At 50.0% G+C, this 27,821-nt stretch overlaps 15 protein-coding genes across 15 annotated transcripts; 6 read left to right on the forward strand and 9 right to left on the reverse strand.

Annotated features, from left to right (window-relative positions):
* Nucleotides 1–60: 60 nt before the first annotated feature.
* On the reverse strand, nucleotides 61–1,189 carry N7496_004697 (uncharacterized protein; the record flags this gene model as incomplete). The annotated part of the gene is made up of 3 exons (XM_056697626.1): nucleotides 61–386; nucleotides 432–832; nucleotides 894–1,189. 3 exons carry the CDS (start codon nucleotides 1,187–1,189, stop codon nucleotides 61–63), a joined length of 1,023 nt encoding a protein of 340 aa, XP_056556151.1.
* A 1,366-nt stretch (nucleotides 1,190–2,555) lies between these two features.
* N7496_004698 (uncharacterized protein) lies at nucleotides 2,556–2,810 on the forward strand (the record flags this gene model as incomplete). Its single annotated transcript, XM_056697627.1, has 1 exon — nucleotides 2,556–2,810. One exon carries the CDS (start codon nucleotides 2,556–2,558, stop codon nucleotides 2,808–2,810), a length of 255 nt encoding a protein of 84 aa, XP_056556152.1.
* Nucleotides 2,811–4,245: 1,435 nt separating this feature from the next.
* On the forward strand, nucleotides 4,246–5,770 carry N7496_004699 (glycosyltransferase; the record flags this gene model as incomplete). The annotated part of the gene is made up of 3 exons (XM_056697628.1): nucleotides 4,246–4,775; nucleotides 4,833–5,450; nucleotides 5,512–5,770. 3 exons carry the CDS (start codon nucleotides 4,246–4,248, stop codon nucleotides 5,768–5,770), a joined length of 1,407 nt encoding a protein of 468 aa, XP_056556153.1.
* A 260-nt stretch (nucleotides 5,771–6,030) lies between these two features.
* Nucleotides 6,031–6,440, reverse strand: N7496_004700 (uncharacterized protein; the record flags this gene model as incomplete). Its single annotated transcript, XM_056697629.1, has 2 exons — nucleotides 6,031–6,273; nucleotides 6,393–6,440. 2 exons carry the CDS (start codon nucleotides 6,438–6,440, stop codon nucleotides 6,031–6,033), a joined length of 291 nt encoding a protein of 96 aa, XP_056556154.1.
* Nucleotides 6,441–7,325: 885 nt separating this feature from the next.
* N7496_004701 (uncharacterized protein) lies at nucleotides 7,326–8,261 on the reverse strand (the record flags this gene model as incomplete). The annotated part of the gene is made up of 1 exon (XM_056697630.1): nucleotides 7,326–8,261. The coding sequence occupies one exon, from the start codon at nucleotides 8,259–8,261 to the stop codon at nucleotides 7,326–7,328; it is 936 nt and encodes a 311-aa protein (XP_056556155.1).
* Nucleotides 8,262–9,125: 864 nt separating this feature from the next.
* On the reverse strand, nucleotides 9,126–10,775 carry tif1 (putative eukaryotic translation initiation factor 4; the record flags this gene model as incomplete). Its single annotated transcript, XM_056697631.1, has 6 exons — nucleotides 9,126–9,414; nucleotides 9,472–9,836; nucleotides 9,903–10,261; nucleotides 10,343–10,411; nucleotides 10,494–10,568; nucleotides 10,739–10,775. 6 exons carry the CDS (start codon nucleotides 10,773–10,775, stop codon nucleotides 9,126–9,128), a joined length of 1,194 nt encoding a protein of 397 aa, XP_056556156.1.
* A 522-nt stretch (nucleotides 10,776–11,297) lies between these two features.
* Nucleotides 11,298–12,935, forward strand: N7496_004703 (putative F-box and JmjC domain protein; the record flags this gene model as incomplete). Its single annotated transcript, XM_056697632.1, has 2 exons — nucleotides 11,298–11,584; nucleotides 11,756–12,935. 2 exons carry the CDS (start codon nucleotides 11,298–11,300, stop codon nucleotides 12,933–12,935), a joined length of 1,467 nt encoding a protein of 488 aa, XP_056556157.1.
* A 132-nt stretch (nucleotides 12,936–13,067) lies between these two features.
* On the reverse strand, nucleotides 13,068–13,950 carry N7496_004704 (low-affinity Cu transporter; the record flags this gene model as incomplete). The annotated part of the gene is made up of 4 exons (XM_056697633.1): nucleotides 13,068–13,185; nucleotides 13,252–13,417; nucleotides 13,595–13,799; nucleotides 13,864–13,950. The coding sequence occupies 4 exons, from the start codon at nucleotides 13,948–13,950 to the stop codon at nucleotides 13,068–13,070; spliced, it is 576 nt and encodes a 191-aa protein (XP_056556158.1).
* A 299-nt stretch (nucleotides 13,951–14,249) lies between these two features.
* N7496_004705 (chromatin modification-related protein EAF6/MEAF6) lies at nucleotides 14,250–15,170 on the forward strand (the record flags this gene model as incomplete). The annotated part of the gene is made up of 3 exons (XM_056697634.1): nucleotides 14,250–14,444; nucleotides 14,603–14,827; nucleotides 14,898–15,170. The coding sequence occupies 3 exons, from the start codon at nucleotides 14,250–14,252 to the stop codon at nucleotides 15,168–15,170; spliced, it is 693 nt and encodes a 230-aa protein (XP_056556159.1).
* Nucleotides 15,171–15,470: 300 nt separating this feature from the next.
* On the reverse strand, nucleotides 15,471–18,805 carry ams1 (alpha-mannosidase; the record flags this gene model as incomplete). The annotated part of the gene is made up of 2 exons (XM_056697635.1): nucleotides 15,471–16,098; nucleotides 16,155–18,805. 2 exons carry the CDS (start codon nucleotides 18,803–18,805, stop codon nucleotides 15,471–15,473), a joined length of 3,279 nt encoding a protein of 1,092 aa, XP_056556160.1.
* A 351-nt stretch (nucleotides 18,806–19,156) lies between these two features.
* On the reverse strand, nucleotides 19,157–20,527 carry N7496_004707 (uncharacterized protein; the record flags this gene model as incomplete). The annotated part of the gene is made up of 1 exon (XM_056697636.1): nucleotides 19,157–20,527. The coding sequence occupies one exon, from the start codon at nucleotides 20,525–20,527 to the stop codon at nucleotides 19,157–19,159; it is 1,371 nt and encodes a 456-aa protein (XP_056556161.1).
* A 581-nt stretch (nucleotides 20,528–21,108) lies between these two features.
* N7496_004708 (uncharacterized protein) lies at nucleotides 21,109–22,623 on the reverse strand (the record flags this gene model as incomplete). The annotated part of the gene is made up of 1 exon (XM_056697637.1): nucleotides 21,109–22,623. One exon carries the CDS (start codon nucleotides 22,621–22,623, stop codon nucleotides 21,109–21,111), a length of 1,515 nt encoding a protein of 504 aa, XP_056556162.1.
* Nucleotides 22,624–23,356: 733 nt separating this feature from the next.
* Nucleotides 23,357–24,169, forward strand: N7496_004709 (HpcH/HpaI aldolase family protein; the record flags this gene model as incomplete). The annotated part of the gene is made up of 1 exon (XM_056697638.1): nucleotides 23,357–24,169. The coding sequence occupies one exon, from the start codon at nucleotides 23,357–23,359 to the stop codon at nucleotides 24,167–24,169; it is 813 nt and encodes a 270-aa protein (XP_056556163.1).
* Nucleotides 24,170–24,760: 591 nt separating this feature from the next.
* Nucleotides 24,761–25,238, reverse strand: N7496_004710 (RidA family protein; the record flags this gene model as incomplete). Its single annotated transcript, XM_056697639.1, has 3 exons — nucleotides 24,761–24,985; nucleotides 25,048–25,121; nucleotides 25,187–25,238. 3 exons carry the CDS (start codon nucleotides 25,236–25,238, stop codon nucleotides 24,761–24,763), a joined length of 351 nt encoding a protein of 116 aa, XP_056556164.1.
* A 710-nt stretch (nucleotides 25,239–25,948) lies between these two features.
* On the forward strand, nucleotides 25,949–27,346 carry N7496_004711 (gibberellin 3-beta hydroxylase; the record flags this gene model as incomplete). The annotated part of the gene is made up of 4 exons (XM_056697640.1): nucleotides 25,949–26,194; nucleotides 26,260–26,385; nucleotides 26,455–27,046; nucleotides 27,102–27,346. 4 exons carry the CDS (start codon nucleotides 25,949–25,951, stop codon nucleotides 27,344–27,346), a joined length of 1,209 nt encoding a protein of 402 aa, XP_056556165.1.
* Between the last annotated feature and the right edge of the window lie 475 nt (nucleotides 27,347–27,821).

Below are 27,821 nucleotides of genomic sequence, written 5' to 3' on the forward strand. Positions count from 1 at the left end.
TGAGACAATTTTCTTTACAGATTGATAGTCAATGCAAATTTGAATTCTCCTCTCCGTCATTTATTCCAATCTTTGTTTGGGAAGGATTGGGTTTCCACCTCTTGTTTGGGGCTTCAACTGTCCAGAAATGATCTGCATAGCCCTCCAAGCTTCCCAGTCCCTAACTGAACGAGTCTCATCTTGCTCACCTTCTCCGAGCGGGGGAATTATCCCCCCTTTCAACCTTGACATTGATGCGTTGCGACGAGCTCTGACGAGATAGGCGACACTTTGACGAGGTACCGATCCCTGTTCGCCCGGAGCCCTGATGACGCGGTGCAATGAGCTTCGAAGAAGCCCTCCTGTCCATTCCACCGTAGTGTCACCAACATTCACAATTGCACACCCTGGACAAGGCCGAATGTATCACCAATTCTCCAATGTATTCTCACTGCCAGCTGGGAGGACTTGTAGGCCCCCTAGGACATTGAACAGTAGTGTCATTGTTCCAAAATCAGTATGGCCGCCCAACGTGATTGAGCTTTCCTGTTGTGCAGGCTGCTGGTGGCTACGCAGAATGCGTACTGAAGTGTCGGATGTCTCATCTAACGGATTCAATGAGCCGAGTGTGCCGGGACTGACCCCTAGTTGCTCATCCAGACGGTATTGGATCGTCTTGATGACCGTATGAGAGTGGAGAATGAATTGTTTGATATCATTTCGCCGACTTTCGATAGGCTCGGCATTCTTGCGTGGTGAAACATTCCCGACAATATCGTCCTGGTTGATGCCATACATTTCCATCAAATCCTGTTTCCCATCGTCCGTCTTGAGTTTACCGGTCGCTTTGTATCTAAGTAGGTAAGAAAAAGGTAATTTTGATTAACTCCATGGTCATGAAATGCATAACTTACCCAGTAAGATCCCGTGGGGGATCATAAGCATGCTTTTCCAAAGTCTCCGAGCCAAGTGCAAAAGTCTCAGTAGTGAGTTCGAACATCTTCTCTGCATCCTGGAGCAAGGTAGCGCCCTCGTCGGAATGGATCAAGTCCAATAAAAAGAACCCGTATTCCCTGCATGCTTCAAACATGCTCACGGTGGTTTCATGGTTACCATTTTGTAACTGCTGGAAGGAGATTTGAGGAATCTCAAGAACAGGAACATCCTTGGGGAATGGTGGGCATGGATCGAAATAGCGAGAGGTCGGCATCTTATATTTGAGAATCACGCTAAATTATGGACGATAAAGATTGAGAGGCATCTGTTAGCCTTTAAGTATGTTCATGTACATAATGTCCAGCATTGGCCCCCAAATTCGGCGTCTTCTCGACGCGAAGCGGCTCAGGCCCCCTTCCAATACAAAAATGACACGATCCACATCGAAAGCTTGAAAGGACGCCTAGCCTTAGACCACTCAGCAACACGACCATTTTATCTATGACGATGTATGGATGGTTTCCTCCGCAAAATGTCTTTCAGGCCCCCAAACCACTGGGAGAATAGTCTCGGGTTGAGGCCTCCACCATTGTCGCAGCCTGTCCGCTCGTCTGGAACATTGCCCGCATTTGTCGGTCAGAAATATGGGATTGGGGGGCCTATATATTCGAAGGGGCAGATTGTAACCTGACAGTGAGTCCGGGAAACACAGATTATGGGAGACACGCGATCAGGTTGGGGTCCTAGTGAATGCAAGATATTGTGGCTGCGCGACTCGGAAACCGACCCGACCAGCATCCCCGTTTTCACATCATAGGCAGTACAGTTCGTACTTCTGAGATTAAAAACCCCCGCTCTTATTGGTTTATAGAATATTAATCTATACAGCAATTATACAGCCACATGATGAATTGATGCACCGCATTGTAATACGATCACGCAGGCTGGCTGACGCGGGCTGCGCTAGCGTAGCTTGTGTAACCCTTACTAGTCACAACGATCACGACTAGTTAGCAGCCTATTGATGATCCCTACTAGGAGAACTTGATCGAGACTCATGCATTGACTGATCCTTTAAGCCCTGCTATTCTATCATGTAGGGTTTATATAGATGCCCCTGCACAATACCGAGCTGAAAATGCTGTGGCTAAGTCGGTCGCTCAATAATTATTCATGTATAGACGAAGATCTAAGCCGGTCACTCTTCCCAAGTGTTCGGTCTCGCCGGAGGTGATTCCAGGTATACAATTGACCAAAAGTTGTAGTGAGATGAGCCTCGGATGGAGCTTCAGCTAGCAAAAACTCAAAATCGTTACTTGTCACTAGAGATAAAGCATGGAAACCAACAAGTTCCTTCTTAGCCGGCAGACGCTTCAAGTTCATAGGGGGCGATACTACCTACAGTACTCATGGCCGTAAGGGGCAAATGAAAAAGCACAAATGATGCATCAACCAATGATAATTGTCAGATGCACCTATGAAATCACTCTGCGCGGTGGATCACCCAATTTGCTTTTTTAATCTCTTAATAGCCTTGCATAATTGTCTCTGCTTTTTCTTGTCTCACGACCTCGCCCTTAAAACCTCTAGACTCGCCACATGTCGTCCATCCCCTTCAACAACACCAATCTATCCCCAGGATGTGGAAAAGCAAGAACTGGCTAGATCGCGATTATGGATCGATAATGCCTGCGAACGAAAATGAACGGAATAATGAATATGACGAAGAAAACCTTATCCCCTTGACGATATTCCCAGATCTGGAGGACCCCGACGAGGTCAAGCCGAAGCATCTGCTCCTCTTTATTCTCTCTATTCTGTGCTTCATTCTGACGGGGATATTCGTTTTGGCTTTGATTAGTGTGAGGATGTCGGATGAGCCGGTCGAATCATGACATGAACAGGAGTTGAATGTTTGTTGCTCTCTGTCATTCAAATCATGTCTCGTTGGTCTAACATGGTGTTTTCATTCAGATACATCCTTATCTCTTCTTCCCTGCTGGCGGGGTCCACCTTCCCTATCCCTCGTCTACATGTCGACTTCGACCTCGATATTATACGAGAAACTGCGATTCTTCGGCACTGTTGAAGTTTGTATCTGGGAATTTGGCCGTTGACGAGATGGAGGAATACAAACACAATATCTCAGTTGCTGGGAGGGCTACATTGATTTGTAATATAATTTTTTGGTACTATTTCTTGGAATTCATGTAAATATGCAACACGCTATTTCTAAGTGTTAAAAGTTCAGCCACTGCGCGTAGAGCTCGAACCTGATCACAGTTAAATACATGCGAGAGCAGATTCATCGTGTAGAAGACCCCTAGACCAAGTCAGATCTACGTCACGAGGTGGTTAACCGAAGATTTACCGATCTACATATGTGATAAGAATTAGACTTTGGTCAGGAACATAGAGCATGGTCCGCGAGTCATAAGAAATGCGCGCGTCTTCGGGAATTCGATACTGTTTTTCCTCATCGTGCGGTGGTGCTTCCTACCCAGCACACCCGAAAATCGTTCCTACCGTCCACAGAACAGCGAACAGCAAGATTGAGCAACGCCTGAAATAGATGAGATACGTTGGTATAGACTTTCAAACCACGAATGCTTAACAAATGAATATATCTCATCGCGCCACGTGCATGGTAATATCATAGAATGCCTGACATTTCTCTCAAAAGTGCCGAGTGGATCACAGTAGTTGGTACTGTACCCGCGGAGAGATATCCCAATAGTTCGACGATAAAGTTGGGAAATTGAGTTTCGGGACTTGTTCGGATTGTTCTTCGCTCATTGGACTCGGTTTTACGCCGGGCAAACCTAAAGTATATCTAGTACAGCACTTTCCCTCCGAACCCCCGTGTTCTGGCTCTGATAAAGTCCCAAATTTGAGTCTTTCGCAACAAACGTGTTTCAACTCAACTTTCAGCAATATTCCCTGTCGCGAGTTGGTACTGACACTTAAGTGCCATGCCATGGTATACGATCGGTGAAATCCGTGTTGCCGAGCTGGTGATCTGTATATTCTAGTGGTATAACTGATCGACAGGGTAGCGCTGTCAGTGGATCAGACTCCCTTCGACCTACTTTGCTCAATAAGGGACCACACGGCAATTAGCAAGGGTACCACCATCCTATTCAGTGAAAGATAAGAGGCAACAATGTCCGTGTAACCCATCTCATCTGACGAACTCTGTGGGGCGATCTCGTATGTCTCCGGCCTGTCTCCAGCCGTTTAAAGTGCCCAAAACCCAGATGAATCTCACAATGTCCCTGTCCCGTCCTCCTTTTCCTTCTTTTTCACCAGTCACCCCTTGGCCCTTTCAATATGGCCCCATCGCGGAATATTCTGTTCCTCACCAACAGCGAATTAGGTCAATGCAATGTCGCCTTCGCAGTAGCTGAGGAGTTCTTACGTCGCGGTGAATTCGCCGTCCATCTCGGCTCGTATAGTCCACTGGCTGAGCTAGTCGACGAATTGAACAAACGCATTGATTGCGGTCGATCAGCGGAATTCCACGAGATCCCAGGTCCTTCAATGACGGATTTAGCGGTTAGCAGTAACGTCGGTCTTCTTTTTCACCGACCGGGTGTGAAAGGTGCAACGCAGGGTTTTCAAAAGGTCGCTACCGCTATCAAGACTTGGAGGCCGTCGGAGTATCATAAAGCCTACAAGAGCTGTATAGCTATGATCGAGAAACTGTGCCCGGAAATTGTGGTGGTAGATCCGATTCTTCATGTTGGACTAGATGCATGCCGAACTGCCAAAGCTCGAGTCGCTATACTTTGGCCTGTTCCCCTTAAGGATGTGGTTATCGCTATTCAACCCAAGGCGGGAATATTCTGGAAATACCCCGTGTATGTTTTCCATCTTGGAGCCTATTTGGGGATGCAAATGCTGACTTGTTCCCCTAGTACTGGCTCGGGGTACCCGTTCCCACTACCATGGAAACTCATATTCAAGAATATCTATCTGGTATTTCGCGTGGTTATGGCACTAGCAACCGGAAAATTAAAACCTGATGAACTCCAAGATGGCAAGAAACCGGAAGGACGAAGTCCATTCCCACTGGTGAACGCATATTCGAAGGACTCTTTGAGCTTAACACCTGCCTTTGAAGAACTCGATTTTCCACTGCACGTCCCAAACAATGTCATCAGTTGTGGTCCAATTATCCGACGATGCCCACCACTCTCGACATCAGATCCTGGGCTGGAAGCATGGCTCAAGAAGCCCACTGTTTTTATCAGTCTGGGGTCACACGTTCGACTATCCGAATTTATTGCCGTTCAGATGGCGATGGGAGTCCGGACAGTCATTAAAGAGCGTCCTGATTTAAGAGTTCTGTGGAAACTCAAGTATGAGTGGGAGAGTTCAGATGAGTTTCAAAGAGTTTTGGGCTCGTCCATCACCGCTGGATCGGTCAAAGTGGTGTCCTGGATCCAGGCGGACATCATGTCTATTTTGGAAACTGGGCGGATCGCCACGTATGTCCACCACGGTGGAGCCAATTCCTACTTTGAAGCATGCAAGTAAGTAGTCATCGATCCTCTGGGCGGGGGAATCTTCAAATTTTCTAATCGTTTGTTCTAGGGTCGGTGTTCCTCAAGTCGTACTACCCCAATGGCTTGACACCTATGACTGTGCAACCCGGGTTGAATGGCTGGGAATCGGACTCAACGGCAGTCGAACTGCAGCACCCGGTGTTGAGGCAGAGGAGTTCTCAAAGGCTTTGCTCCATGTTCTGAGCGATGAGGGAATTCGGGCCAAGTCAGCTGCAGTCAAAGAGCTCTGTAAGGGCGAAGGCCGTATAGAGGCTCATAACCGCATTGTCGAGTTTTGTATGACATAGCAGCCACATATCATGACATCCTTTGATGTATATACCCAGTCGCTTTCCGTTATATCGCAAAGCATTCTCTCTGCACGTTGAGAATGGTCGGTCTCTGATGTAGACACCTCAACGCCGGTAGGAAACTAAACCACCGGAAGACACCATAGCCTTGAGTAAAACATGCGTAAATTTTCAAAAATGATATCATGGTCGTATATTTGATGAAACGCTTCAAAGACAAAACAACAGCACGACGAGTCCCCACAAACTGAGCCCACTCATGCCAACTCTCTCAGAACTCGATACACATCCTCCCTGGCTTGACGCAACTCATCATCCACTTCACCATTGACATGCCGAGACTTCACTTCATAATGTAACTGGACAAGCTCTTTGGCGCGTTGTAAGGCTTCTTGCTTGATAGCTTGACCATCCGAGGTGGCAACCAGCTCACTCTCAGCAGACGTGTCTTTAGCGGAAGCTAGTGGAGCACTGACAAGTGCAAGGGCCTCATTGTGTCCCTGGGAGATGTTAGTGTCCATGCTTTGATCCCTATCAGACCCTGCACCGCTGGCGCGTGTGTCGGGATGAATGGATGGTGGGGCGTGTTGGAGATGGTGGCAGGAGTGCCAAGACTTACACAGACGCGGAGCGAGGTGAGATCGGATAGTATTTCCGCAACCTGCATTGTGGATGAGGATGTCTTTGAAGATTGAGGATGAATTCTTTTCAGACGGTTGACGGGAGGTACGGTACAAGGACGATCAGGGAAGGAGAGGGATAGAAGTCTTGGCATGGGTTGCCACAACACGTTAATTCGGTTCGTACCGAGTATCCGTCCACAACCACATACCAACAAGTTATATTGGCTAGATACTCCTTACTGATCAATAATACAGAGACAACGACACCAAAAACTGATTTGTTAGTGAGTCGATGACTGAGGATCGGTGCACCGATTATCTACAGAGCACCCTGTCGTAACTGTCAGAAAGTGAGTGGCATACATCGATATTACTGAACTTCGAAAAAAGATATAACCGACGAGAAGCTGGCGAAAAATGATTCGCCCGGAAGAATAGAATTCACGATAATCGGTGCGAGGGAAACGACAGCAGAAATTTCAGTGCAAATTCCAGAGAGACCACCGACCAGCTGCAAACTAGAAAACACACTAGATTTCACTCCTTAAACGCCGCAAAAAAAGAGGGTGAAAAAGACGACATGAAGAAAACGAAAGCAAAGTCCTTGGGCTTAAAAAAAAAAAAAGAAAGCTCCGTATCATCCGAACTGCTGAACCGTGCGCCGGGGGCCAGAAACCGAAGGGACAAAAAGCACCACGGAGAGAGAGGAAACAAGGCGAAGCGAACAACGGCACCCACACCAGCGACTGAGAATAGGCGGAAGGGTATTGATATTGATGATGTCCTGGTGTTTGAGATGGGTGGGTGTTGATCTGTTGATGTGCACGAGGTGGCGGAGGCGGTTATGGAGGGAAGTATCAAGGGTTCGTGCAGGTGAGGTTCTCTTCACTGGTGACCGGAATTCGACGGTGGGAAACAGGCCGATCCGTTCACTTCTCATCAGACTCCAGGTCGGAGTCTGTCAGGTCTTCCTCGGTGATGGGGGACAGCTTGACAAGCCGGTACTTGCAGGTGTTGTCCGGCATCTCGAACGAGCCATCGTCCTTGACATGGTCCAAGGCATAGTTCTGCTGGTCCATGTACTCCTGCTCGTAGATGAGGTATTGTACCTCACGAGTCAGCCAGGTCCAGTACCAGCCGTTCTTGCGCAGGGCGTGGGTGAGACGCCGCCGGTACAGGCTGTTGTCGCACCCAGCCAGGAATGCCTCGATGAACAGAGAGTCATTGGCCTGACTCAGGCGAATCTGATCCCGGCGGAAGTTGTCGGCCTCGTCGAAATAGCCCCCGAGGGAGCGGTCTTCCTGATGCATGACTGCATCGAGCTTCATGGCGAGGGCGTCATCCGGCGAGAGTTGGTCGTCGTTCTGGTCACTTCCCGTGGTTGACTCGGGGCCGCTGCCCTGTGCAGACCGAGGTGACTGAGGGGAGCCATCTGACACCGCGCTGAGAGCAGACGAAAGTGAGGAAGCGGCATCCTCCTCATCGCCGTCGGAGAAGAATCGGGGCTGGTCGTACAGGGCCGCAAGCTGAGCCATGCAATCGGTGAGAACTTGATTGCCTAGCTTGAAGCGGGCGTCGTAATGGTACAGAGGTACCAGGGCCTTGCAGACGAGACGGTGCAGACGGCGGATGCGATGCTCAGCTCCATCCGAGTAACCGGTCAGGACAGTGACCATAGACGCGACAATGACGATGAGGTCATTGAGGAAGTTGGAGAGTAGCTCAGTGAGCTGCTCACCTTGGTTCAGCTGGTCCTTGATATCCAGCAGGCGGGAGGTAAGAATGCCATTCTGGCGCCGGAATTCGTACAGCCAGAGGAGGGCGAGAGGGGAGGCAAAGGTAGGAGAGGACTGAGACGTGGACATGGCGATGGCGTAGGTTTTGTGAAGTAAAGGAAGGGTTTAGACGAATGGGAGAGGAAGAGTGAAGAAGGGTGGTTTGTGAGGACTGTGAAGAGTTGGAAGAGGTCGAAGAGATTGAGAACGATGGAGAGTTCAAGAAGCGTGGAGGAAAAGAAAAGAATGAGATAGAGCAGAGGGGACGGAGTATAAAAAGGTTTAGGACGGCCAGGGTGAGGTGAAGGCAGCGATGGGAGTCGAGCAACTCACACCCTCGCACCCTCACCCCAAGGCAGACTTCCTGCGCTGCCTATTCACAGAGAAAAGAGCAAACATCAGTTCGTCTGCCTTCCTAGCCTCCAGTCAACCAGGCTACGATCATGATCTTCACATGGGATCGTGATGCTTCACTCACTTCCTAAACGGGAAAGTTAACGGATAAAGGATCGAATACACTAGGCATTCACAGCAGTACCTATTGAGAGATTGTAAACAGTCTATTCTATACCACACAGATAGTTGAAAAGAAATCATATGAAACCGTGGGGAAAAAGTCACATTTTGGCCCGATCTATTTGATTAAGTACGAGAAAGCGGCATTCTTAACCAACCAGAGCGAGCTAGATACAGAGGAAAACGGAGAATAAATGCGGGAAAAGAAAAAACCGCGACAGCACGAGGGAGCATAAACATGTCACATCTCCGTGACGTGTAAAAGGGGAGACATAGGAAAAGCATAGCAGTGTCCCCTGGAAGTGGGCCGACATCCGTGATCGAATCATTCTGATCAAGAGGACGAACCATCATCCTCCAAGGGACAGAAAGCCACTTTTGACGCAGTTTCTGCGATCATAAATCCGCATCAAGACATCATGAAAGGTGGAGGGGCGTTTAGATGAGGTCGGCAACGTTCATGGGCATCTCCTCAATCTGGGTGCTGTAGAACTGCTCGATCTCACGGAGCATGCGAACATCGTCGGCAGTGACGAAGTTGATGGCAACACCCTTACGACCGAAACGACCACCACGACCGATACGGTGAATGTAGTTCTCACGGTTGGCGGGGAGATCGTAGTTGATAACCAGGGAAACCTGCTGGACATCGATACCACGGGCCAGGAGGTCAGTGGCGATCAGGACACGGGAGGAACCAGAGCGGAACTCCTTCATGATAACATCACTAGATAGAAGTCAGTCAAGAAATTCCATATATGAAAGATATCAAGTAAACACATACCGCTGACCCTGCTCCATGTCACCGTGCATGGCGGAGACAGTGAAGTCACGAGCAGTGAGCTTGTCGGTGAGCCAGTCGACCTTTCGGCGGGTGTTGCAGAAGATGACGGCCTGGGTGATGGTGACGGTCTCGTAGAGATCGGACAGGGTGTCGAGCTTCCACTCCTCCTTCTCAACAGCAATGTAGAACTGCTTGATACCCTCAAGGGTAAGCTCCTGCTTCTTGACCAGGATGCGGACGGGGTCACGCATGAACTTGGTGGTAACCTCGAGGACGTCCTGGGGCATGGTAGCGGACAGGAGGGTGACCTGGGTAGACTGGGGGAGGAGCTGGAAGATGTCGTAGATCTGCTCGGTGAAACCGCGCTGTAGAAAGAAGGAATGTTAGTATATGGGGAAAGCCCTATCACAACATCATCGGGGTTAACTTACGGACAGCATCTCATCAGCCTCGTCGAGGATGAAGAGCTTCATGTGGTCGGTGCGGAGGACACGGCGCTGGATCATGTCGTGGACACGGCCGGGGGTACCGACAACAACCTGGGGACCCTCACGGAGAGCGGTCATGTCCTCACGGACGTTGGTACCACCGATACAGGCGTGGCACTCCAGGGTCATGAAGTCACCGATGGCAACAACGACCTTCTGGATCTGCTGAGCCAACTCACGGGTGGGAGCAAGGATCAGAGCCTGGCAAGCCTTCAGGTTGGGGTCGATCTTCTGGAGGGCAGAGATGGAGAAAGTGGCGGTCTTTCCGGTACCAGACTGGGCCTGGGCGATAACATCGTTACCTAAAGGAGGGGGAAAGGAGGTTAGACCAGATTCTTGTGTATTGACATTATTGTAATGCGCGATCGATCAATAAAACTCACCCTTGATGATGGGCATGATAGCACGCTGCTGGATAGCAGAGGGACGCTCGAAACCGTAGGCGTAGACACCTAATCAGTCAGGTTAGTGAATTTTCCACTGAGCCCCGCCACGGGCGGGATGATTTCCCACCCCACGAAAGGATTCACATACCGCGAAGCAGCTCAGGCTTGAGGTCCATGGCATCGAAGGAGTCGGTAACCTCATCGTAGTTAGACTCGATCTGACCTGTAGTGAGCGCGAACGTGCGATGTCAGCATTTTGAGTCTTTTCACATTTTCCACATTCCCCTATGTTTCATTGCCACACCGAGGGGTCGGGCGCAAGGTGAAAACTGTTTTTCACCAAAGCGACACATGGCGCTGAAAGGAAAGAGCCGTAAGAGCAGTAGAACGTACTCTCCTGGAGGTCCTCAAGACCCTTATCGTTCGACATGATTGCGGTTGGGTGATTGATCACAGACGACTCTCCGCTGTGACCGGGTGGGGTGAGTTTAAGCGAACGTGCCCTGTGGGGGAAAGTTCGCGAGCGAGGATCGAAAGTGCTAGTATCAAAGGCTCTTCAAAGGTGAAGAGCGGAGAGATACTAGAAAAAAGGTGTGATATGAGTTGGTGGTATGTGTTTCACAAAAAGGGTGGGAGAAGAGAAAAGGAAAAAAATCGTCGGCCGTCCGTGCCTTTTGCTACAACGCTTTTTTTTTTCACAATGCCTCACCGCCTTCCCAAAGTGGGGCCCATCGCACGGGCCTCCAAGCGAGTCAATCGAGATTGTCTTTGGGACGTTTCTTTTTCTGTTACTGTTCCTGGTTGACTATCATTCTCATTCGTCTATTGGGGCTTTGGGTGGTGGTGCATATTTATTCAATTTGGGCCGTCGTTCGTTGCCAACGGGGCTGTTGGGGGAAGTGGGCAGAAAAAAAAATTCCTTGAAAGCCCTAAAGATCCAAAGTGGCGGACAATGCCTGACATCACACTGCTACCAAGTTATCCACCGGCCGTGGATGGCCAACAGGGCGACGAGGCCATTCCCAGCCATCCACTAGGTGTAAAACCCAGTGGAAATGCCCTGCTAGCAACATGGAGTCTTCGCGACGCGATAGGCACTTTCCGGCTTTTACCCGATGAGTTGATTCTGTTGTTGCTAGAACACTTGGACGGTTCGAGTCTACTGGGCATTGGGCGCACCTGCAAGGCCTTTTACGCATTTACTCGTGCTGAAGAGTTGTGGAAGGCTCTATTTGTTAGGTAAGATCCTTTCTTCATTCTTACTGGGAAGATCAGGTCTGAATATTATTCATTGTGGCGTTGTTGTGTGTTGATGGGCATCGAACTATATTCGGTATCTATGCGGCCCAATAACTGCAACGAATATATACTACCCAAAAGTACCCGGTGACCAACTAACTTTCATCGCAGATCCCCATTGGACAACTTTACATGGCGAGGGACATGGCGATCAACATATCTCAACCTGCCCTCATCAAAAGTCCCCATGATTGATTGCTCCCACCTCTACTCCGACGTACTATACCGCCCTTTCAACTGCGCGCATATCGTGCTTGACCCCTATGTCACCAACATCCCAGTGCGCAACCAGATCCCGCGCTTGCCGGATCTTTCTCCAGAGGATTTCCATGCAGAATGGGCTGATCGACCATTCGTCTTGACTGAACCCGTCAAGGCCTGGCCAGTCTACAAGGACTGGACCATCGGGTCCCTGCTCTCTGAACATGGGCAGGAGAAATTCCGCGCAGAGGCTGTCGACTGGCCACTGTCTACCTATCGTGATTACCTGGCGGATAATTCCGACGAGAGTCCATTATACCTGTTTGATCGCGCGTTCGTCCCAAAGATGGGTCTGGCTGTTGGCCCTCCCGAGTCGACCCCAAATGCGGCATACTGGCCGCCATCGTGCTTCGCGGAAGACTTCTTCTCAGTACTCGGTAAAGACCGACCCGACCACCAGTGGCTGATTGTCGGCCCCGAACGCTCGGGCAGCAAGTTCCACAAGGATCCTAACGCGACCAGTGCCTGGAATGCAGTGCTGCGTGGGCCAAAGTATTGGATCATGTTCCCATCAGGCGATAAGCGAGCTCCACCACCGGGTGTCTTCGTGTCTGATGATCAGAGCGAGGTAACATCGCCATTGAGCATTGCCGAGTGGCTGCTCAACTTCCACGCAGAGGCTCGACGCACACCGGGCTGTATGGAAGGAATCTGCGGCGAGGGCGAGATCTTGCACGTCCCATCAGGTTGGTGGCATCTGGTGGTCAACTTGGCGCCGTCTATTGCGATTACACAGAACTTCATCCCTCGTGCGCATCTATGCGCTGCACTGGATTTCTTGTCCAACAAGGCAGACCAGGTCTCTGGGTTCCGGAAGAATGTCGAGAACCCCTACGAGAACTTTGTGAATGGCATGCAAGACAAATATCCCGATCTTCTGGCACAGGCCCAAGAAGAGCTACAAAAGAAAGCGGATGGGAAAAAGCGCAAATGGGAAGACATCGTTCATGGAAAGACTGAAGAAGACGAAAGCGCCACAGGGGGCTTCAGCTTTGGGTTCGGAGATGACAGCGACGTTGAAGTCCCTTGATATATTGGGTCTACATATAGTAGAAATCACTCATTGGTGAAAAGCCCATATGAAATGAAAGTTACGAAGCCTATGCAAACATCCCATGCTTTCCAATCACTGATCCAGAAACGCCGATATGAGCCCGCCACCTTAGTGGCAAGCAATAGACTTGGTAGCTGGAGTGCCATCGGCTAAAGCCAAATATCCAACAAAGGCACCAACCGCAACAGCCAGCATCACCATGCCATTGTATGTCATGAAAAGAAGCCTAGTCAGAGGAAAACAGGGGGATCAGAAGCACTCCCAACGAGGTAGAGGTGAAATATCAACTCACATGATAAAGAAGCTGTAAAAGACCTGAATGGCATACAGCGATGCCAAAGTAATTTTCCCCCGGCGTGCAAGCGCAGCCCTAGTATCCCGTCCTACAAGAAGTGGTGAGCCCTCGGAATGGATAGCATCGTGGACGTTAGCGGTGACCGGCTCGGGAATACCATCAACTGCAGAGCAAGACATCAATGAGAGAGCTCGCTCAAGCAGGAAGTGCACAAGGAGGAGCAACGGGCCATGTAAACCACAACCTCAACCTCACCCGCCATGCCAACGCCATACAAACACCATGTGTATCGCCGCATAGAAAAGACACTTGTTTATGGAAGAAGAGAGATTCAACATACCTCCACCTGTAGTCGATGTTGCTGCAAAAGCATTCAAACGCTGGTTATGGGCAGCTTCGTATTTGCGGGTTATTTGTCGGACACCCTCGTAACCAGCTGTGAGGAGGACGATAAGCACCAGGGAGAGGAGGAAAGAGACGGGTCCGGTGACGCGCCACTGGCGGAAGATGATGCAAAGGTTCTTGGAAGACCATGTAAAGAGCATCTAGAGAAGAAGACGTAGTCAGTAAAGGTAATAGAGCTATAGAGGGAGTTCCATGTGTACTTGCATTCATATCGCATTGGCCCATGTCCATATCGCCATGGCCCATATCGCCGTGGTCCATGTGGCTGTGATCCATCATCGAGTGATCCATAGTGAAAAAAAGGTTGGAACAGTCTCTTGAAGTAGCGCGAAGCCCAGTAGACTCGAACCAGATATCTCGAGCTTATGGTCCAGTGACACGAGGGGATCAACAAGGGCGTGATGGCGTGAACATGCAAACGATGCAAACAGCGATAAGAGCGGGCTCTCGCCAGCTTCGGCCGCCTCGCAATCCCGCCGCTTGCAGTTCCTCTTTCGACGCCCGCGAATTCCACCATTCTGGCCCGTGTATACGCTCTTTGCACATTCTCAATCTCTTTCCTTGAACCAAAAACTCGTCTTCAAACTGATATGGCGGACACAGCCCCCGCCCAGGCCGCTATGCCTGCGACTGGCGCACCCGCACCAACGAACGGCGTCACCACAGGAGCCTCGAATGCGCCCAGCGATCAGAATACCGCAAACCGCGGCCTACCATACTACGAGAAGTTGCGACGGGAGCTTCGGGATACGATACAGAAGAAGCGCCTGATGGACAAGAGCATGGTGAGTCGCGTCGCGCGCCAAGTCGCGCCGGACAAGCACTGCACCCGGCGGACCAGTCACTGGAAAACCACTGGGCGCATTGAATCTGGATCGCATCCTGCCAATGACTTGGCATTTAGCCTATGAATATCGTATATACTGACCCTTTCTCCGCACAGGCCCAACTCGAGGACCAGATCTTCCGATTCGAACAAACCTACCTCGAAGAAACGACGGCCGGCAACATCATCAAAGGTTTCGACAACTACATCAAGGGCTCATCAAGCGGCTCTAGTCTCGGTGCTTCCGGGCTAAGTCTCGGATCAGGCGTTGGCGGGCGGCGCAAAGCACAAGTAACAGATTCCGACCGAGTTTTCTCACGAAGCTCAGCAAGCTACATGCTGGTAGGTCTACAAAGCTGTCCATGAAAGAAAGATCCCGGCTAACAACGCTAATTTCTGTTTCTTTTGATAGGAATCCCCCGGCCCATCCTCCGCACAAACGACCCCCTCTCACGCCGCAACACCGACCTCCACAGCGGGCGGGAACGCGCCTTCAAACAAGAGCACTGGCGGCGACTCTACGACGGCATCTAAAGCTGGCGGTGGCGGCTCGTCCAAAAATAAGAAGAAGGCTAGTGGTGGCTCGAAGAATACCAAGGGCAAGAATCAGACCGATGATCTTTCAGATGATGCAGATTCTAAGCCACCTGTGAAACGATTGAAGATTAGCTACGGACGAGATTAGTCGGTTGCGCTGAGTTCCGGCTTGCATCTTTGTTTCTTGATGGGTTGAATTTGGAGTTTGGGAGGTTATTGATATCATGGAGTTGACACGGTGAAGGGTTAGGCGCTGATAAAAATGGGGGTTGTTCGTCTCAATTACCCATCATGTACATCACGGCTTTGGAGACTACATTATACGTTGCCATACACTACTTGCTTCCAATTTATCATGCAAGAAAAAGATGTGCATTTCCATAATAAAGACTGACCGCTGAGTGCTAGCAACATGATACCCCAGAATAAACCAACGGGCTGAAAAAGCTTATAGCTGGAGCCGATAGGTAGCAATCTCAAACGCTCGTACCTCGATATCCACTGTGAGGGATCCCTCTTTGGTCTTCTGGATCTCCAATTCCTCTTCGTCATCTTCAAGGACGTTGCACTTCCAGACACGCTTGACAGGCAACGAGCTGTGAATAGAGGCACGGGCCTTTCCACCGAGGGACTCGTAGACGCGTAGAATGACACTCTTGCCAGGGCGAGCGGGAATGCCACCCGTAGAGACGTCCTCGTCATCCTCACCACGCTTGACAGCATCCAAGACGATGGACGAACCGCCCTGAATGGAAACCGCCTTGAAGGCAGCGTTGTACTTAGAAACCTGGGAGCTGCCCTGCTCGATGGCCAGCGGATGGTTGAAGTTATAGCCGGCACGGACAGTGCGGGCATCAAGATTACCTGAGTGGGGAAGAATGGCGTAGCGGATGTGGTGGCGGCCCATATCGGCATGGGCGTCTGGGGCTTTGGGAGCACGGAGCAGCGAGAGGCGCATCAAGTTGCCGCATGTAGCGAAACCATACTTGGAGTCGTTGAGAATCGAGACACCGTATCCGTGCTCAGAGAGATCGGCCCATTTGTGGCAGCAGACCTCGAACTTGGCCATGTCCCAGCTGGGAGAGCATGTTAGAGGATATAACAAGAAGTTAATACGGGATTCAAAACGTACCTTGTGTTATAGTGAGTCGGGCGTCGGACAATACCATATTGGGTTTCGTAAGACGCCTCAGTGTTCGTCACATCAACTGGGAATTCAACCTTGAGGAACTTCATGGTCTCATGCCACTCGACTTCGCTCTCGAATTCGACGATGGAAGGCTCGGAAGAGACAGATGCAGAAAGGCTGATGGTGGTTTTCACCCAACTCTTCTCACTAATTCTCGTCTTTGTAACGACACTGGCTCGGTTCTGATCGTCTTCTGCAATGAACGTCTTGCTGACGGGAAGCTCCTTTCGCGATTCCAGGTGGAATACCTCCACATCCCAGGCTTGCCAGTATAGAGGCTTGTCGTCGAAGATGACCAGCTGACCCGCCTTGCCACCCTTGGGGATGACCTCTCTTTGGGCATCGACATCGAACAAAGAGATGATAACGCCGTCTTGGACGTCGATCTTGAGTTTGCCATTCTGCAGCCGGAATACACCAGGCTCGATTTCAGATACGGTGACTCTAGTGGTGGCCTTGAAATCAACTGGCTGGCATGCAATAACGCCAGTCGAGCCATCAACCAGAGCATACTTAGATCCATCGGAAGCAACCAAGGGTGCGGGAATCTTCACAACTTCTGAACGAGGCCAAGGCAAAGTATTCAGAGCCACGAGGCCAGTGCTTCCACTGACTCCCAACGCTGCAAGGGCGTCCTTGCGCAGCTTCTGACCCGTCTGGAAAATTCCAGCGTACAGCTTGTCGGAGTCATCGTAGCACATCTCAATGGAGCTACCGGGTAGGCAATCATGGAATTGGCAGAGAAGGGTTCCCTCCCACATTTCATCGATCTGCTCCTTAGGGTACTTGTAGCTCTTGTCCGAGCCACGAAGGGTAGCCAGTGTAGCCAGAAGCTCAATCTCACGCAGAAGGAATTCTGACTTGCGATTGTTGCGCTTATTGTTGGCCTGAGTCGTGTAGGTGCCGCGGTGCAGCTCAAAGTACAGCTCGCCATACCAGGTCGCGAACTCGGTACCGTTGGCAGCTTTTGCTTCCAACCTTTCGAAGAAATCGTCAACCGATTCGCCCATCTTGACCTTGGGGAGAAGGCCGATCTTATCACTGATGCCTCGGCATCGGCGCAACTTCTCTAGATGCTCGAAGGTCGGGCCACCGCCACCATCTCCTTTGCCAAAGACGAGCAAGGATGATTTGTCTTTGTCCATTGACTTGTGCTGAGTGATACTGCGCTTGACATCGCCGAAATGGGCCTCGGCCGTATACGTCTCCGAGGGGGGCATGTGGCACAACACTTGGCTACCATCGAGTGCAACCCATTGAAAGGTTGTATGCGGGAAGTTGTTGATGTTATTCCAACTCAGTTTCTGAGTGAAGAAGCGGTTCATCCCGGCAAGTCGGCAGATCTGTGGAATCTGCGTCGAATATCCGAACGTGTCGGGCAGCCAGAAAGTATTGACTCGTTTGCCAAAGTGGCTTTCAAAGAATCGTTGTCCATAGATGAACTGGCGGACAAGTGACTCGCCACTGGGCATGTTGGTATCATGCTCGACCCAGCTACCACCGATAGGCTGGAAATTGCCCTTTCGAACCCATCGCTTCACTCGGTCAAATACAGACGGGTAGTATTGCTTGAGCCATTTGAACTGCTGGGCCTGGGACACGGTGAAGCGATGCTCGGGGTACCGCTCCATCAGATCGCACTGATTTGACCACGATCTTGCAACCTTGCGCTTGGTCTCCGCCCAAGGCCAGAGCCAGCAAGTATCAATGTGGCAATGGCCGATCGCATAGACAAACGGATCTGTGTCGGGTGCGTAGACATCCGCGGAGTCTACCTTTTCGCCGAGGTACTTCTGCGCGATTTTCCGTGCCTCTATGATAGACTCTTGACTTCCATCGCCCGCAATGAAAGCGTCTATCATAGCATTGCCCACCATGTTAGCCTCGTGAGCCTCCCACGAGTCACCAGGGAACTCTCGAGCGGCATCGCCAATAATCCAGAAATCGTAGTACAGTGCCCGCGCTTGCAGATTTACCGCCACGATTTGCGCTTTGCTGAGCTGGTAGTACTTGTCCGGTCTCGGTGGCTGGATCGAATCGCCGCCGGGGGCGTTACCGAACATGCCATTGCAGGCCATTTCGATATAGAACGTATGCTGCTTCCCATCACGCCAGGCGTCCGGGATGATCCATTCAGTTCGCTCTCCGCCACCGGTCAATCCCTGCAAAGGGTGTCCGTCCTCGGTCCACACCAAGCCTTCGTTATTAGCATCCCAGTGGAACTCCAGGCGCTCCTTCTTCAGCAAGTCAGAGGGAACCGTGAGCTGAATGCGGAACCAATGTGTCGACCAGCTTGGACCGAATGACTCGCCGACGTGAGTCGGTCTGAATTCATTGGAGGTAGCTTCCTTGAAGGTCGGGCGTTCGAGGTTTGGCACCGAGTAGACCGACAGCTTGACATGGTCGCTGTCGGAAATGACTGCTTCGTAGTATTTCGCAACGAGATTCTGGCCTTCATATTGACCATGTGCTGTGATCTGGCGAAGCCTATCAGTATAGATCTTGGTGATGCGCTGGCCAACCGGCCGCTCGGCTAGTCGTGGCAGCGATCGCGAGGCTGGGGTGGGGGCAAGATGCGGAGCTTCTCCACCCATGATTGTGATGGCGTTAGTTTTGGGATTTAGGAGAGTGTGTAAAATGGCAATACAAGTGAGTGTTTTAAAGCGAAAGACTGTACAAAGATAGAGCTAAGATGTAGGTAGGTAGAGCAGCGAATTGGAGGAAGGAAGGAGGGAGGAATGGAGGAAAGGATGGCTTATGCACAGAAGATGGCTGGATGCGGAGAAGATGACCTCACCCCGCGTCCAGTTACGATCGGCGGGGGACAAACTATACTCGATCAAATGATATACAATGTTCAGAAACAACCACTATTTACATATATCAAGATTTCTATGTTTTCGATCGAACATGTCTATTCGTCATACATGAAAGGACTAATATGATCAGCCCACATAAGTAGCATACTTCGCCCACTCCTCGTCCGCCTTTAACCTCTCCCAATCTTCATCTCTAAGACAGATTCCAACCGCCATCTCTCCATTCGGCGATTTAGGCATAATATACATCAGAGACTCGAACGGAACAAATGCTGGCCGGCGAACAGCCTCCGGTTTGCCAAGCCCCAAATTAAAATCGAGCCCAAAGGTGTTGATCTTAGCCCAGGAGCTCAACATAATACCAGATGAAGTATCCACGCATGCTGTAGCAGAAGTTTTCGTCTTGTCTGCTGATCGGGATTGGAATGTAGCGAGAGCGCGGGTGTTGTAGGCCAAGTCGACCACTTTAGGATCCAGCTTTCGGCGAAGCTGAGACGCAATTGCTCCCAGTGGTTGCTCGGCGAGATGTTGCAGGTTGCCTTTGCTGTATGCCATATTTTGGAACATGCCTAAATAAGTGCTAGGGATCCCCATACGTTGGCGAACATCAACTGCTCGTGCAAAGGCAGATTCAGTACCGGAGTCGAGACGGTGCAGACGTGCCCGAGCTGTGCATTTCCAAATGAAAGCGCACACCGCGTCATCGGTCGAGACGAAAGCCCTTGACGAATCTTTGGTCTGGGTTGCTTGTGTTTTGAGAGCCTCTAGCGAGTCTTCTGAGAAGGCGACGTAGGCCCATGAAGACGGCGGTGGAGTTGTGGTGTCGCTAGTCTTCTTGTCAGGCGATGGAGGCTTCACCAACTGATGCTTGAGCTCCACGGCAGGGTCAAATGGTTCGTCCAGAAGGGTGATAGTCTTGCTCCTATCCATATTTCCAATGGAAAGCTCCTCGGCTGTGAATGCCTGATTGTGACAAGCCTTGGAGAGCAGGTCGATGATGTGTCCTTGTCCCGTCATATCCATGACATTGTGCTGACCCACTATCGTGAGCATGAGGCCGCCAGTGATGAAGGTCGCCTGTACGGCAAGGACGGGCGCAGATGTTGCAGCTAACCCAATTGTATTTCCAGGGAGATTGAGAGTCAAACATGGAGCAATAATTTTCTCGTCGAGCATAGTGAATGGGTAATTTGACTGTCGAAGACTCTCCAGGATCGGGGCAGACTCGTCACCACGAAGGTCCTTCACAACCAAGGGGATCTTTTCGTTTGAGGGTACAATTCTGTAAGTACCTGTGACCCCTTCACTGGCGCCTTCATTGATGACTTCTCCAGCAAGCCATGGAAACCCTTCTGCGAGTCTGTCAAGTCCATCTCTTAGGGTGTCGGTAATTTCCGATGATGGCTCGGATGCGGCGAAGATAATGCACAGTTGGGTGTATAACCTGTGCAGAAAGGGACTGTTGCCCAGGATGTCAATGCTATCGTTTTCCAGCATGTTTGATGGTGATGATATTTGCTTGCCTCTCCAGCTCCAAGGGAATTGTTCGCGTCTTAAACAGTCGCCTTCTGATATCCACAACGGGCAAGTGGAGATGCACGGACCCGCTTCACGCGCGGTCGGAGGTGAGTCAAGATGACTCGGAATTTGTCCTCTTTACATCACTGGAAGATGAGGCAGTCGAAGGTAAATTTCTACAAATTTGGGGCAGCGTTTAAATAATTCAAACCATGTCCAAATAATTTGAAGGCTTTCGCACTTTGTCAAGCTCAATAGGTACCTTATCGAACCTAGGAAGTCTGGTCACCTCAGTTAAGCATATATATATATCCTTGCTTCGCTAGGTATATATCCTCTGCGGGACATCCATCGGATGGTATTAGGTAGGCGACCGCCCCGTCCAAATGAAACCACCACCACCTAGTAGTATGTATTGATTCCACATGAAGTATATGAAACGAGATGAGGGTTATCTTTGATTGAATACTCGGTAAAAATTTCACCAACCAAAAGATCTTGGCGTTTAGGTACACGAGAATCCCATACGTAGACTACTTCCTGTCCAATTCCAAACCACCTTAGTACATTTCATATCGCCAATTGAGTTGCACCATCTCCTCGGTAACACCGCCCTTGATAGCCTTTGCAATCTCATCAGGATCGCCAGAATCCAATCGCCTGTTCTCACGCAGGACCAGCCAGCGATAGGCAGTGATAGTCACGCCGAGCAACAGCGCAGAGGCCATGAGAGCCCCGAACGCCGCATAGAAATGCGGCGACGAATAGTACAGATACGATGCCCAGATGTTCGATGTACCTCCAATGGCGTTGACCAAGGCAGAGGCAGCCGCACGTTTGGAGATGGGACGTGCAAGATGAAGGTTGATGGTCTTGTATAGAAGAAGCTGAGGCCCCACAGAGGCAAATGGTAGGATGACCATTGAGAAGTATCGTGCACCCACGTTCAGTGTGGTCATCGAGATGATGTACATGGCGACTGATATGGCAATGCACATCAGGATGAGTGGGTAGACGGTGTTCTTGCGATCGGAGTAGTACATGATCACATAATAGACGGCACCGGCGAGGATGTATGGTGGTGCGGTCAAAAGCAGACTGATAGTGTGGGAGAAGTTCAAAGAGGCCACCAAGGTAGGGAAATAGTTGGCAATGGACCCCTGGACTTGGGAAAGCATGTTGCAGAGAATCAGGAGAATCAGCTTGGGGTCGGACAAGGCTTTGGCAAAGCCTCGAAGCACACTCTCCTTTTCAGTTCCCTCAGCTGCACCAGCTTCGGATTCGATACGCCATACAGCGAGGGCACGCTGTTCTGAAGAGAGGATGCGACTGTTGTGAGGGAACTCTGGCATGATACAAGCACAGATGACACCGATTCCAACCGTAGCGCTGCCTTCAATGATGAAAAGCCATCGCCAGCCGCGGATACCATGCACACCGTCGAGCTGTAAGATAGCAGCAGCGAAGAGGCCGCCAAAGGCATTGCCCACTTGCTGTGCAATATACAAGCCAGCAATTCGCTTGCCGAGCTCGACCTTTGTGTACCAGGCAGAGAGATAATAGATAGCACCGGGGAAGAAGACGGCTTCGGCTGCTCCAAGAATGGCTCGGACGGCGAGAAGTTGACCATAGCTCTGGACAGCAGCTGTTGCAGCAGAGATGCAGCCCCAGAGTGCCACGGCAGCACATATATACATTCCAGGGCGAGAGATCTTCGTGATGAGCAGGTTGCTGGGAATCTGGAAAGGCAGATAGCCCACGAACAGGATACTAACGGCTGTCGCAAACTGTTCGGTTGTCATGTTCAGGTCGTCGGTGATTCCCTGAAGTTTTGCAGAGGCAAGGTTCTGCCGGTCGATGTAGTTGAGAATATAGAGAATACCGATGGTAGGAAGGACGAGGAGATCGATCTTTCGGACAATCTTCTTGTTCAGCCTGGCAATCTCATCCTCACCCAGTCCCCGAAGGGATTCAGGCAGTCGACGATATGCAGCGCTGGTAACATCGAATTGTCCCTCTGCAGACGATAGATTATCATCATCAATAGTGTATGCTGGGTCTTTCTTGACCTCCATTGTGATAGAGAAAAAAAGATGAGAAATAGAATTGATCACGTCTTCACAATGTGATTGACGACTAGTGCACTCAGAAAGGGCTCCCCTCAAAGGAGGGCCTGTATAATAAGAGTCCGGAGCTCTATCTCTCGAGCCTGTGCTTCTGATGACCCCGGTATCTCAGGTATCAGCCGACTAATGATCACTCCTTCTTTACAAAGGATCGTGACTCATTGATTCGTCGACGCAGAGTGGACCCATCATGAAGGTTGGAGATAAGCGGAGGGAGGAGCGCATAAATAAGCATTATCGGACCAATTGAGATCAATTTCCCCAGACGACCGACGGTCTGATAGAAATCCGGGGTACATGGGGCGAGGGTTGCATGGATTTTGGAGTTGGGAGGAGCTAACGGGCGGAGTGGAGGTCTGAGAGCCGAGAACTTTGGGAGGCAAAAAACGAGTGAGCTCCTCCCAGCGGAGTGGGGCTCCTCCCACGGGAGGAGTATAGCGGAGCCTTTCTATCATCTGGAGGGCTTTGGAGGGAGGAGGGAACACAAATGATGCATGAAGACATCCCCAGTCTAGCAATGACCAAATTGAAGACCAGAATGTGCTCTAGGTAAGTTTACGTTGATAAGTAGCCGATATTCTTCGATTAGTTGGCGTATTCTACATCTTTGTCTCAGAATCTCTTCAAGGCAATTGAACTATCTCTATCTCTATCTTTTTGACTTCTTTTGAATAACGCCAAAATGACTGTCGCAATGAGCTATCCCACTCCTCAAACGACTAAGATCGAGAACCCTCGACTGAGGCTTCTCAATAAGCTTAAGGCTGGCGAATTCCCAGTTTTGACCTTTATGGCTATCCCTTCCGTCAGAATGGCCCAGATCGTTTCCTTGACCGGCCTCGATGGCATTGTGGTCGATGCGGAACATGGTCATATCGGTGATGATGCGATGCACAACTCGGTGGCTGCAATTGCTTCCCTCGGCGTTTCGCCCGTTATCCGAATCCGTGGACCCGCTCATGACATTCTCAAGCGCGCTCTGGATACCGGAGCCCATGGCATTATGGTCCCTCAAATTAACAACGCTGAAGAGGCACGACAGGTCGTCGCATCTTCCAAGTTCCCGCCTCAGGGTGTCCGTGGTCAAGGCTCGGCCTTCCCTGCCATTGGTCATGGTCTGACGACACCTGAGTACATGAAGAGCGCCAACGAGACTATCATCACTATGCTTCAGATTGAGACGAAAGCCGGTGTCGACAATGTGGATGAAATTGCCGCCGTTCCCGGTGTCGATCTGCTTTTCATTGGACCTAATGACCTCGCACAGTCCCTGCTTGGCTATACTCCCGCTCGTGGAGACGAGCCGGAGTTCGTCGCTGCCATTGATAAGATCATCGCCGCCGCGAAGAAGCATGGCAAGTGGTGTGGCCGTATGACGAATGACGGAGCTGCAAGCAAGGAAGGAAGGAAGAAGTACGATATGGTTTCGATGACTGGAGACACCAAGGCGATTCAAAATTGGTATATTGCAGAGCTCGAGGTTGCTCGGTCATGAGGAATGAGTTGGTCACAATTTTGAAAATACTTTATAGAGATTCATGTACTTTGACGATATTCACATTTCCAATTTATAAGGCTTTTAACAAAGATCCACTCTTAATGTAGAAAAGACGAAGTCAATTGGCCTGGTAAAAATTGACTTGAAGGTTATTTTAACCTTGGTACTAGAGATTTGCCCTTCAGAACAACTGTGAAGGGAGGGTCAAGAATCAATCAGCGACATAGTTGGTAGTTACCTGCGGTTGTTCGATATCTCTGATAGAAAGGAACTCCACAGCAAAGGATACCAGGTTTGAGACTTGGAAAGCTCACAGTATGCAAAGTCCTCATAGTAATAAAAATGGACCTTTCCCTGATTATTACAGTTGGATCTCATGAATCGATATTATCAAGTCATAATGGATGTTGGTGGGCTGTTTAAATCAATAAGACCCAAGATGAGGGAAAATTCCATCAACATAATGTTGGTTCTACGAGAACTGGCAGTTTGACTAGAAGGACGAAAGTTTACGGAACTTGCTTTGATTAAAATAAACCATATGAAAATTTTGTGCTTCTATTCTATTTATTCATAACATGTCATTCCTTAAACCTGAGCAATGCACTCAATCTCAATGACGGTTCCCTCACCAGGGGGAACAGCCTGAAGGCAAGAGCGAGAAGGCATGGGCTTGGGCAAGAAATCAATGTAGACCTCGTTCATGGCGGCAAAGTCCTTCATGTCGGCAAGGTAGACATTGTACTTGACTACCTGCTCCAGAGAGGAGCCGGACAACTCGAGGACCTCCTTCAGGTTCTGGAGAACAGTCCTCTATTTAACGCGATAGTTGAATTAGCCGGTTATTCATTGCATCGGAACTTGGCCAGACATACCGTAGCTTGCTTGATCTCTCCGGTGGCTGTTTGGCCTGCACAGAAGACAAGACCCGGGATCTTGGTGGCAGGGGCTGCAAGTCACGAACATTCTAAAATTAGTCGACGGTTCAAAAATGGACAGGGAAGATAAACCGACAGTTGTGAGGCTTGGGAGGGAACTTCTCGCTGGAAATAAGTTGGCGCGACATTTTGAGTGTGAGATGTGAGTTTTGACAAGAATGTTCAAACACGAAATGGGATGGAAAGGATGAATCTGTTGAAATGATTTCCTTCCCAAAGATGGCGATTTAAATCGTCGATATACCCCTCCCCCACCTGAATTTTCCATTCAGATAACATTACCCCGCCACCCATCCCAAATGAAAGCCATGAGTTTGTAATGGAGGAGCTCTTGGTACTCCTATCACATCCAAACTATCATGGCGAGCCGTTATCAAGTCTGCCCCACTTCTGGGAGGAGCTCCTCCCCGAATTTAGTACTGTAGATTAGATCCACTAATCTACAATGATGAACGTTGGCAACTAATGCGTTCGATAATATTATCTTGTCTTGATAGGAGGAGCAGCTGGAGAGTTGGGAGGAGCTGACCCAATGGGTATCAGGCCCAGAAGAACTGGAGCACTAAGTTTGCGTCAGAGGAGCATCCCAGAACCCGGTATGATTAACCGCGAGCCAGCAAGTCCGAATGGATCAATATGGCGCTCCTCTTGATTGTACAAGCGAATGGCAAGATCTAATGAAACGTGATACAACCATCTCCAACACATTCGCGACCGCTTATCGGCCTCTTGTAATACTCGTCAGCCCACACTTGGACACAACTTATATAATACCCATGGCAATTGACTGTCCATAGATCGATCAGATTGTCAAATTTCATTCCAATCACACTACAATATGGAACCCGCAGCTCCCTTTAACCCACCTTCGACGGATCTCCCTGGAAAGCCCGTTGTCCCGGAATGGGTTCCTCCTCCAGTCACACAAGAGAAGCACAACTTTGCTCAACTCAAGTCTATTGATCTTTCATTGCTTGATTCCGAGGACCCTGCTGTCGTGGAAAACCTTATTCAACAGGTCAAGACTGCTATCCGAGATGATGGATTCCTTTTCCTCGAGAACTATGGTGTTTCACTTGAGCAGGTAAGATTCAGAGTCAATACCAGACGAGTGATATCCAAAACGCTAACACTATTCGCTTTGTATAGCTTCACCGCCAATTCTCCCTTGCCCAATACCTATATAACAACATCAGTGAGGAGGACAAGCAGCGCCTCCTTTTCGAGCCCGATAGCGGTAAATGGTCAGGATATAAGCACCCATACGGCTTCAAGGTAAGAGAGCATTGTCCACTTTCAGGCTGTCCTAATTCCATACTAATCAATACTATTCTCCATGTTTAGCGCCACCGTGGACCTGCCGATGGTATTGAGCAGTTCAACTGGTATACCGCCGACTGGCAAGACATCGAGAACCGCGTCCCCAACTGTCTACATCCCTTCATGGACGAAATCGAAGCTTTCGCCAACTACCTCACCAAGTCCGTGAACCGACGACTACTCACTCTATTTTCTCGCGTCCTCGAGCTGCCAGATGATTACCTCTGGGATAACGTCCAGTCGCACGGTAGTCCCACTGGCGAAGGCTACTTCCGCCACGCTCTGTTCCGGCCAGTCAAGAAGGAGACTCAAGAGGCATCCAAGGGCCTGCGGATGCACGGTCACACCGACTTCGGATTGACTACACTACTTTTCTCCGTGCCTATCTCATGTCTTCAGATTTGGGGCCGTGATGAGCAGTGGTACTATGTCCCTTACAAGCCCGGTGCCCTGGTGATCAACATCGGTGATACTTTGGAGATTGTCTCGGGTGGTCACTTCAAGGCCACTCGCCATCGGGTCTTCAAGCCTCCAGTCGACCAGTTGAATGAGGAGCGCCTATCTCTGGTGCTTTTCAACAGCTCTCTTGGTGATATGCGCATGGCGCCAGCCGTTGGTAAGTCGACAAACAGTTAATGTGACTATGATTCTTTTTCTAACATCTCATCCAGAATCACCACTCATCCAGCGCGAAGGCTGTGTCGAAGAGCAAGGCGTCTACAAGGAGTTCAAGAGGCTCACTGATGAAGGACGCCTTGTCCCTACCAACAAGCAATGGAGAGAGATTCAGATTGCTACATGCACAGACCCCACAGATACAGTCAACAACCGTGTTGGTGCACACCAAACGATTGTCGATGGCAAGGTCATGCATCAGCGAGAATACATGGGCGTCAAGGTTGTCCTTCCAGTCTAAATGACCCAAACTTTGAGAATGATCTGGATACTTGCCGGGGCGGAGTTATGTAACCTTTTTTGTTATTTTGTTATACAAGCTTTTCGATTTAAATTCACCAAGACACAATTATCTATCCCGAGAAAGGCTGCGTGAATTGCACAGTAGATTTTACGTCACAAGGGCCAAGCTAAAATTTAGTATAGCTCAGTCCAAGGCTTGGAGAGCCCGAGAACCCTCTGGGTTTGAGTCGGGCGGTGCTCCTCCCAACGGGTGGAGCCATGTCCTCCAACCACAGATGACCCACTCGTGAACTAAGAGCCTTGGATCACCGGAGCTATAAGGTAGGCTGACTGGATCGCCGTCGGCTGCTATCGGCAACGGGACTAAATTAGTTTGGAGCTAAGGCTAGCGTGGTGTTTGTTGTAGTTGTATCGATTTCTCAAACCTCAGAGCTTTGAGTTGCGGGGAGAACGAATCCTGAGAGAATAGTCAT

This window comes from Penicillium cataractarum (assembly GCF_028827025.1).
Source record: "Penicillium cataractarum strain IBT 29864 chromosome Unknown utg000004l, whole genome shotgun sequence".
NCBI lineage: Eukaryota > Fungi > Ascomycota > Eurotiomycetes > Eurotiales > Aspergillaceae > Penicillium > Penicillium cataractarum.